An 11,102-nucleotide genomic window follows, 5' to 3' on the forward strand; every position below is an offset into this window, starting at 1 on the left:
GAAAACCATCTTGAACATATACATTTCACCACATGATAAATTGAGAATTAAATTCACGCGGATCTACATAGCATGCACCCCGGTTTTTACCAAAAGATATTGAATAAATAATTCAACACTCAGCAAACCTCGGCGTTTAAACCTTTATCGACCCGTGTTGATAAATTTGATAAGACAAAAGACACGAAGGTGAGATTCTCTATGTAGTACCAATGAATGGAGTTTGTTCATGTTAAAAATTGGTGGAGATGCATTATTGTACCTGCATAAGGTCGTTTGGAAACTTTGGAAGCTCCAGGTGGCTCCTACCATCATATTGGTGCGCCCTTACAATAAAAACGAATGTTGTAGATATAATTACTTACAATACCACGGATGAAATCTGCATTGTTAATGCATGTATGTGAAACTGCGCTTTGACCTATGATGTTTTCAGAATGCAAATAAATAATAACGGAGCTGTGTTTCAATGTGTATTGTAGCGTAACCATAAAACGTATTTCACAGGAAGCAAATTGCACAAACACCGGATATTAAGTGAAAGAGAGTGTGTTAACTGTCCATGTTTACGCAAGTAATAACAACAGATACACAAGTATAACTGCAAGTGCAAAGCTACCCGGGAATTATCTAACTTCGGAGCACCAACTTTCCAAACGAAAGGTAATCGTATGCTTTTCTTATGAATATGCCGTTGATTTGCTGTGCACCTGTATGCGCATCAGGTGTCAGGAATCATAGCTTTGGTTAGATATTACTGGATCCCTCATGTCTCTTACGCAAATCTACACGTACATAGAGGTCATCAGGCTTGTGTGTTTGGGGATGGTAAATACAATGTTTATTCCTAATGCAGGATAATTGCCATCCCCAAACACACAAGCGTGATAACCTCTTTATCACATAATGTCATTCTTTAATTCTGTATCCCGTGAAGATTCCGGGGTAGAATAGGTCTTCAGCAACCCATTCTTGCCGTAATAGGCGACTATGCTTGGCGACTATGGTTGGCGACTAACAGGATCGGGTGGTCAGGCTCGCTGACTTGGTTGATGCATGTCATCGATTCCAATAGCGTGGATTGATGTTCATGATGTAAATCACTGGATTATCTGGTCCAGACTCGATTATTTACAGACCGCCGTCATATAGCTGGAATATTGCTGAGTGCGGCGTAAAACAACAAACCAAACCAAACCAAACTTTAATTCTGTGCTTGAAAATTGCTTTCCCTCTCTCACTAACATTACCGAAACATTGCGAGTTTTCGTGGAATGCACCCATTAATATTTATTGCGTCACAGGGTAAGTGATGTGTAAGTCGGACAGTGACAGTAGCCAATATAGTTCCAACTAAAATCTGTTTCTTATACAGTGGCGAAGCAACATATACGCAAAACAACAATTGTTTGTACTTGACTCTCTCGGCAATCCATCAGTCTGTCCGCTAGAGTAACTGCCCTTTGTCAAAGGGAAGCTACTCTAACCCTAGTCTATGAGACGTCACGGCCACGGTCAGACGTTGTTGACAGTCAGGCTGTCCTGTCATAACGTTAAGTGCAGTCAGATGTACACACAGCGACAAAACGAAACAAGGTAACAATTCAAACATATTTCGGCCAAATCCAACTACTTTAATTTGTGGAAAAGGTTTCAAGCCGCAGTGGTTGACAAGCATAGATATGGCTACTGATCCCGCTTGGCTTGGCCTGGCCTGGTGCCCTCGCAAAATTGTTTCGAAATTTATATCTCCAAAGTTGCCAAAACTTATAAAATGCCTTAGCTACGTCACAGTTAGACACTGATTTTCAGTATATTATTTTTGGTAATGATAGCAATTATCCCTTTAGTTTATCCAGATTCCGGATAGTTAATTCTGACTCAATTGCCGAATGACAAGGGCGACGCCATGTTTGTTTATAAACACTGAAAGTAGTCCCTACTTGACCTTTGATATTTGCATCTCTATCCGCATATGACCCCAACGGATATCATTTGGCTCTATCCTGCCGAGAAACCTACCCATTATATGATAAACTGCTAGATCTCCAACCCGCTGCCAAAAAGAAATGTATACACTATTCCCAGCATTTTCGAAATGTTACAAGGGGTACCGGTGACAATATGTAATTGAAGCTGTGGAGGGGGATAGGAGTTGGGAAGGATGGGTGGGGAGTGAGGAGGAAGCACCTTAAGAATAGGGTGATTTTCTGCATCCCATTCCTGCCCTCCACTACTGCCCTCTAAAAACTAAGCTATGTTAAAACAAACTCGAACTCACACCCTCATAACTGCTCCCCATTACTGCCCTCCATTTTTAAAAATTCAGTGTTGATATTTGAATAATTGACCTGTGTTCCAGAACCAGGTGATCTACAGACAACATGGGATCAGGTCAAAGTCAAGAGCCTGAGATTCTCCCACCTGGACCACCCTACCCTGGTCCAGCTGCGGAATACAGCTTTATTGAAACAGAGGTAAGTCATACCCATCTGGGCACAGCTGCAGAATACAGCTTCACTGATACACAAGTAAGTCATACACACCTGGGGACATCTACAGAATGCAGCTTTATTGAAATAGAGGTAAGTCATACACACCTGGGCCCGGCTGCAAAATACAGCTTCATTGAATCACAGGTAAGTCATACCCACCTTGGCACAGCTGCAGAATACAGCTTCATTGGTACACAAGTAAGTCATAAACACCTGGGCACAGCTGCAGAATACAGCTTCATTGGTACACAAGTAAGTCATAAACACCTGGGCACAGCTGCAGAATACAGCTTTATTGGTACACAAGTAAGTCATAAACACCTTGGCACAGCTGCAGAATACAGCTTCATTGGTACACAAGTAAGTCATAAACACCTGGGCACAGCTGCAGAATACAGCTTCATTGGTACACAAGTAAGTCATAAACACCTGGGCACAGCTGCAGAATACAGCTTTATTGGTACACAAGTAAGTCATAAACACCTGGGCACAGCTGCAGAATACAGCTTCATTGGTACACAAGTAAGTCATAAACACCTGGGCACAGCTGCAGAATACAGCTTCATTGGTACACAAGTAAGTCATAAACACCTGGGCACAGCTGCAGAATACAGCTTCATTGGTACACAAGTAAGTCATAAACACCTGGGCACAGCTGCAGAATACAGCTTCACTGATACACAAGTAAGCCATACCCACCTGGACACAGCTACAGAATACAGCTTTATTGAAACAGAGGTAAGTCATACACACCTGGGCACAGCTGCAGAATACAGCTTCATTGATATACAGGTAAGTCCTAGACACCTTGGCACAGGTGTGGAAACAGCTTCATTGAAACAGAGGTAAGTCATACACACCTGGGCACAGCTGCGGAATACAGCTTCATTGATATACAGGTAAGTCCTAGACACCTTGGCACAGCTGTGGAATACAGCTTCATTGAAACAGAGGTAAGTCATACACACCTGGGCACAGCTGCGGAATACAGCTTCATTGATACACAGGTAAGTCATACACACCTGGGCACAGCTTCATCATGCCTACCAATGAAAACTGCAACAGAAATCTGTCGTATGTCTACAATACGCAAGGAAACGGCAACACAACACAATGGCAATTATAAATCTGAGAGCACGCTGCTAAAAACATGGTAAAGGCAGCACTAAAACATGCAGACTGCAGCCTTCCAAACTAGGCATGTGCAGAACAAGAGGGAAGCGGACAAACAGCGAGTAAATGTACATCTTACAGCGGTATTACAACAATACACATCTAGAATATTCTATATTGGCGCTGTCAGATGCACATTTTACTCACTGCTTGTTGATCCTCACCCGTGAAGATCCGGGGTAGAATAGGTCTTCAGCAACCCATGCTTGCCGTAGAGGGACAATTCTGCTTGTCGTTAGAGGCGGCTCACGGGATCGGGTGGTCCAACACGCTGACTTGGTTGATGCATGTCATCATATCCCAATTGTGTGGATCGATGCTCATGATGTCAATCACTGGATTGTCTGGTCCGGACTGGATTATTTACAGACTGCCATCATACAGCTGGAATATTGCTGAGTGTGTTGTTTAACAACAAACAAACAAACTTGATCCTCATGACATGACAAGGTGTTTGTGAAATGTTGTCCTACTCTACAGACACTCGTACAGTTTGCATTAAGAAAGTAAGTGTCAGTAAAGGAATATCGAAAACTTCATGTCAAAGTCATAGCAAGGGATAGCTTCATGTTGACAGGTAATGTTCCATATTTAGTTAATTACTCTAAATGTTTTACATAAAACGTCTGGAATTACTTAACCAGGCCTTTGATGATGAAACCTGGATTGAAAAACTGTCTTTCCTTGAAATTTGAATATAATGTACATGCTCTAAAGTACCCAAACAACTGAGAAATGTTGATGTCATAAGCAGGACATGAATGGGAAAGTCTCATTTTGAAACAGTCCCTCTTGTCATTCAGGGGCGGTCGTGTAGTCTGGTGGTTAAAGCGTTCGCTCGTCGCGCCGAAGACCCGAGTTCGATTCCCGACATGGGTACAATGTGTGAAGCCCATTTCAGGTGTCCCCCGCCGTAAAATTGCTGGAATGTTGCTAAAGGGGAGTAAAACCATACTCACTCACTCACTCACTCTTGTCATTCAGCTTGGTACAGAATCTGGCATCATTTTGAATCTCTATCGACAGATCCAGGTCCAACTGGCATGTGCAAGTTGGTTGGCTGGTTTGTTTTACGCTGCACTCAGCAATATTCCAGTCTGTAAATAATCGAGTCTGGACCAGACAATCCAGTGATTGATATCATGAGCTTTCATCCACGCAAATGGGGTCAATGATATGCCTCATCCAAGTCAGCGAGCCTGACCACCCGATCCCATTAGTCGCTTCTTACGACAAGCATAGTCTCCTTTTACGGCAAGAATGGGTTGCTGAAGACCTATCCTACCCCAGATCTTCACAGGTCGGCATGTGCAAGGAAAGTACAGGTAATTGTATGGGAACACCACTTAATTATAGCCTCATATATTATTATTTCAGGTAACCATGACGGGCAAGATGGCCTTCGCAGTGTCCAACCAGATGATCACAACCAATATTGACTCCTACTATCCTATCCTGGGACAAAAGTATGCTGAAGGATTCCGTCTCCTCAGTTTTTATCGCATTCCGTATGCTGCACAACAGCATATATTCAGCACTTCGATGGTCGTTCCATTTCAGGTACATGATTAAAAAATAGTATACAGTCAATGTGGGGGCACGTGGTCCTCTGCATTCTTTGGGTACAGAACTCCAGAACTCCTGCACTTTTTTGTGCAAATGTGTTTTGACTCTAGGGTTTCGATTTTAATTGGGTTATTACATTTTTCATTGGGTAACCAATATCTTTTCACTCATCTATTCATCACTCTATTGGGTTTTTCCGTAAATTAGTGAACATCTAAATATTTTAAAAACATGAAATAACGTTTTAGATGTATATAACTGTTCTAAATATATAGGCTTGACTCAAAAACCAAATTAGCTCTTAATTGTGTTTAGGAAATTAGCTCCTTTGTACGCATGCTGAAAAGCTTCATTGGGTATTTATGAGTGCTGTTTTTACACATTTGTGTTTTTCATTTAATGCATGCGTTTCTGTATGCAAGTAAATTGAAAGTTAGTGGGTTTTGAATATTTTTGGGGGGTATTTTATGCAAATACGCTGCATATCTGTAGCTTTGGTTGGGTAGTGAGATTGATGACATAGTTTGGCAGCTTGACTCCTGAGATTTTCTAGAGCTTCTGTCCTGCCTCAGACGGAAACTCAGTGCCTGACAACCCGATCCACTCGTTACAGGGGACCAATTCTAACCCCATCTTTCCGAGTCTATATAAGTTGCTTTTTTGTGAAACTATGTTAACTACATGTCCAGGTGAACTACATTGCAGTGGCACTATTTTACAATTTTCAGGGCTTCTTCTGTCGTTACCCGACCTTGCCAAAGTTTGAGGGGTGGAATCTCCATATCGTCAAAGCAGTCATGGTTATGCAAGTTGAACGTCATGGCTTGATAGGCGCCACTGTTGACACTGATACGTCCCAGATCAATCAAGCCATTGCAGAAAACACCAAGACAGGCGGGCGGCTCATCTGTGTAGAAACGACTGGACAAATAAGGCGCCAGGGGTTTGCAGCAGAAATGCGGGGCCGGGGTCCCGGTAAGTGTTTGTTGTTTTATGTCAAAGTCCTTGGCCTGAATTCGAGCTCTGGCTCTGGCACGACCGCAATACTTATGACAGATGTTAGAGACTTCAACATGATATTGCTTCTATGTACCCCTAGGGTATTTTGGGAACATATTTTTGTTTGTTCGTTTTTTTGTTTGTTGTTTTACGCCACTCTCAGCAAAATTCCAGCTATATGACGACAGTCTGTAAATAATTGAGTATGGACCAGACAATCCAGTGATTGACATCATGAGCATCAATCTACGCAATTGGGACACGATGACATGCATCAACCAAGTCAGTGAGCCTGACACCCGATCCTATAGTTGCCTTTTACGGCAAGCATGGGTTGCTGAAAACCTATTCTACCCCGGATCTTCAGGGGTTGATACATGGTTTCATTCAGAAAATATTAGCAGTGTTTAATGGAGATTTCACATTTGTAACTCCCCCTATGTTTGAAACATGTAAATTTGCTTATCTCTTTCTTCTTCCCTAAATGAGGGGCGGTCGGGTAGCCTAGTGGTTAAGGCGTTCACTGGTCACGCCAAAGACCCGGGTTCAATTCCCGACATGGGTACAATGTGTGGAGATCATTTCTGGTGTCCCCCGCCGTGATATTGCTGGAATATTGCTAAAAGCAGCGTAAAACCATCCTAACTCACTCACTCACTCACTCACTCACTCTTCCCGAAACGTAGTGGAAACTCTTGTGCAGTTTTCCCAATAAACAGATTATCTCACCCAAATGCACCTCTCTCAGGGAAATCGTGACCAACCAGTCAGACTCCTCGCTTTCTTATTTTCTCCCCAGCTGATTTCACAGATAGCCAATAACCTTGATGCCTCTTTTCTGAAGACTACGAGTACCCAGGGTTCAATGACACCAAACTTCAGTGTCAAGGTGTTTCCTTTACGCGGGATGGTCTTCTTCCTCCAGGCCCCGGAGATTGATGGAGACTATTCATCGAATTCAGGTTTGAAGAGCAGAGACTACTGTGTCAATGATATGCTGTTAGCATAACAAGATGTTCTCTCCTTCGCCTTTCCATGTCCTGTTCCATTAATGAAGCAATGCCGAATGCTTAAAGACTCCTTAGACAGACCAGGGCCCACTTGCACAAAGCGATCTTAGCACTAAGATGATCATAACGCCCATACTTTAACATTGGCTTACAATAGTCTTAGCGCTAAGATCGCTTTGTGGAACGGGGCCCAGGAAAGGATATTCCTGTCTAGCGATGATCGTGCAGAAGAAACATCAAGAGTTTGCTTCCGATCATGTCAGCTCATTCTCAGACGGCCATACTCTTCTCTATTTCCTAGGGCTTGATGGCCAACTCCCATTGGTCTGACCTCTTTTACGTCAGACGTAGGATTTGTCATCCGCGGCATTAACAAGAAAGTGGTCCAAAATTCAAAGGACCAGATGTTAATCAAGTCAGTCCAGACTATGAACTTGATTTATTAACAATCGGTTCAGAAGCGCACTTCAGGAGTCGCTTATCAGGCATCAAGGGGCCAAGGACAAGCCAGCAGTGAGAACAGATCGTTTGACCATGTTTGATCACACCTCCAGGTGATACCTACCACCTACCGTGAGATTCAAGCAAATTAGAATGAGTCAGGGTACAATAAAATATACATTTTTATGATAAAAGTATTATTTATACTTATCCTGACTCATACACTCACGCACCAGCTCAGCCGAGAATATGGAGTGATGAGTCAGAGTTGAGTTGGTCACATGTTTCTGGTGTGCATGCGCGTGAGAGGGGTGCATTTGGGTGAGATGATTTCTGTTCATTAGGAACAATGCACAAGAGGTTCCACTGTTTGGGGAAAAAGAAGAGACAAGCAACTTAGTAAGATTCAGGATAAGTATAAGTGATATTTTTATCATAAAAAAATAATTTTTCTGTTAAAAAAAATAATCTTCCCTCGAAATAGCTGAGATACATTTTGACGACTCCCCCCTCTTTTGGTGTAATTTTTCAGGCATGACCAACTTTTTTGGCACAAAAAATATTTTTACAAATGTAATAATGTTATTTTGATTTTCAGTCATGGGGGTTGACTTGTTCTTCGACATGCCAAGTGCACCAACAAACGAGCGGTATGCATACATGTGCGTCCCATGTCCGGTACAGCTGAAAACGAACCTAAGTTTTGGCGGAACTGGACTTTCTGTAAACTGTAACTGGCTTGGAATAATGAAAGAATACTTGTCTAAAGGATGGCGATTGGTGGAAGTGTTCTTTGATGATGGGTTTAAGCACAAGGCCCTCTCAACAAAAATGGATCTCAACTCCATATGGTTTTTCGAGAAGCCAATGTCTCGTATGAACGACAACACTGCTGTGTACGAGGGAGTGGTGCTGGAGCACTACATAGAGTTGAGGACTGTGTGTGGTGGAGTGGCCACCAACACCAAGTGGGAACCTGTGATTGAAAGGTTTGGCCGAGAGGGGTGGGAGCTTGCTTGCATTGTTGAAACACTGGAAGGCAATCGAACTGGATGTACCACAGCAGAATTGAAAGTACTTTTGTTTTTACAGCGGCCAATTCTGCAAACCCATGTCGGAGATCAGGCTCAAGGAGGGGCACCTGATGATCGATATGGTAAAGCTCCTGACGAATTCAACTCCATATAATGGATGAACGTTTTCATTGGGCTGATTCTTGAGCAATATGTTGGACATTCAGTAAACTACGTTTATAACAAACTGACAGATATAGTGAACTGCTTTTGGGTCGGTCCATTTGCTGTATATATAACGAACTACGGTTATAACAAACTAAAATTAGCGGTCCCCTTCAGTTCGTTATAACCTGAGTTTACTGTGTTCAGCTTATGGGGGGGGTTGGGGGTGGGGGGAAATCAGGTACTCATGCTGCCCATTGTGATGCAGGGTCTGCTGAGGTCTACTGTTGTCCATCCTCCATAGTGCAGGGTATGATATTCCCTGTCTGTTGTCATAAATACCCTGGACCCAATAGCTATAGAAGGTTAGTTCTTAAGTAAGTCGCATTTTCTATTACCACTAACTTAGCACAACATTTCTCTGTCATTAGCTTGTGACAACCAATCAAAATATGTTTAAGATTTCAGCATAGGTGTACATTTAAAATTCTTATTGCATATAAACAAGCCTTGGATGAATTTAATGTAAAAGAGTTAATAATGAAGTTTCAGATGGAAAATATGTTAGACAAAGGGACGGAAGTCTGAATACTATCAGACATTCCCAGTGGTATTTGGAAAGGTATGCAACAAAACGAGTCGTGTACTAGTTATTCAGTCATTTCTTTCTTAAATAAGAGAGCCGCGATTTGACTTGATGTATGTTTTCAACTTTGTGTCTTTCAAACTGGAATCAGAACAAAGCTGGGTAGCATAGCCCTCAGGGTATGTATTGTAACAGAATTAAGATAAAATACCCTGGACTGTCAAGGATGATGATTGTCCTGAGATATCTGCAGGTGTTGGATTGTTGCTCATACAATGTATATATCTTAACATGAAGTCTCCACAATTTTTTATTAAAGGGGTTCTATGCTCTACCATCTGGTACATGTGTATTTGATTTAGACGTTTAAATTGATGACTTGTTTTGTTTTTGTTTTTTAGTTGTTTTACGGTACACACTCTGTCTGTAAATAATCAAGTCTGAACAATGTGTATCATACTACAGATAATTATCAGTATTTGTGCTTTTCCTTCTTGCAGAATATTTGTGAGATGTAGACCATGAACCATTTTGATAATATTTAGCATGTGGTAGTGAAAGTATCCTTAATCATATATTCTCTGTTTGAATACTCACTTTTTACTTTTATGTGTAATCAATGTTTTTTTTCACCTGACATCTTCACTTCAAAAATGCTGGAACAATAACGCTGAAACTTAGATGCTGGTTCCCACCCGATTTGTTCAAGAGGTTTGAATCTGATTTTCAATATGGCCACCATGACAGCCATATTGAAAAACCTCTTTATGGCCATTACTCAGTTATTTTTCTTTAATGAATTGAAATCGGTGCTTGGGTAGTTTGTAGTGGATTTCAACATGATATGTTCCATTTGTGGTGCTCTTTGACCTTTGTACTTCAGCCATACTGCAAGCCGAAACTTCTTTTGGTCACCACTCAGCCCTTATTGTTCAGATGAATGAAATTTGGTATGTGTGTAGTTGGTAGTGGATCTCAACATGCTCAAACCGTATGTTCTTTTTTGATAATGTTGTATTTTTTACCTTTTCACTTTGACCATGCTCCAGGATAATGTGCCTAAATTCCTTCAGAATTCTTGCACTGTAAACATTATTTCCTCACAAAGCACAGGACCAATGAACCTGATATTGTACATGCTTGTTCGCACCAATGATGACATCCCATTTTGTTCACCTGGTTCTAATTTAATCTATCATCGCAGCCATATTGGACAATTAAATTTATAACCATTACTGAGTCTTTCGAAATGTAGTGATATTTGTTTTTTGTTTACGTTTCAACACACTTGTTCTATTTTTTGCAATATTATATATTTTAAATGTGTTTTGATCATGTTTTTAAGATCTCAAAAGGCATCTTTGGCTTTATGAACTTCTTCTCCCATGAAATTACCAGCATGAGAGAACTGAACTTGGGCATGTTTGTTTCTCCTGATGATGACATCATATTCTGTTCAAATAAATTTGGGGGCACGGATGGCCCAGTTGTCTAAGACTCTGTGACTCGCTGTGCAGAGTTGCGTCCCTTGGGCATGACGGAAACCTATGATTAGGGGTTCGAATCCCGGTTCTCCCTGATTATGTTTCTAGGTTTGTCAGCACCATACCCATGCTCGTGGTTTTCACCAAAGTGGTAAATGTCTGAGACCTGC

The 11,102-nt window shown here is 41.6% G+C and overlaps 1 protein-coding gene across 1 annotated transcript; it reads left to right on the forward strand.

Moving 5' to 3' along the window:
* Nucleotides 1-530: 530 nt before the first annotated feature.
* Nucleotides 531-10,697, forward strand: LOC139449871 (uncharacterized). The gene is made up of 5 exons (XM_071231439.1): nt 531-663; nt 2,363-2,477; nt 5,046-5,228; nt 5,963-6,209; nt 8,283-10,697. Exons 2-5 carry the CDS (start codon nt 2,385-2,387, stop codon nt 8,870-8,872), a joined length of 1,113 nt encoding a protein of 370 aa, XP_071087540.1. The 5' UTR covers nt 531-663; nt 2,363-2,384; the 3' UTR covers nt 8,873-10,697.
* The last annotated feature ends 405 nt before the right edge of the window (nt 10,698-11,102 follow it).

This window comes from Haliotis cracherodii, unplaced genomic scaffold (genome assembly GCF_022045235.1).
Source record: "Haliotis cracherodii isolate W230 unplaced genomic scaffold, xgHalCrac1.p SCAF_8, whole genome shotgun sequence".
NCBI classification, from domain to species: Eukaryota; Metazoa; Mollusca; class Gastropoda; order Lepetellida; family Haliotidae; genus Haliotis; species Haliotis cracherodii.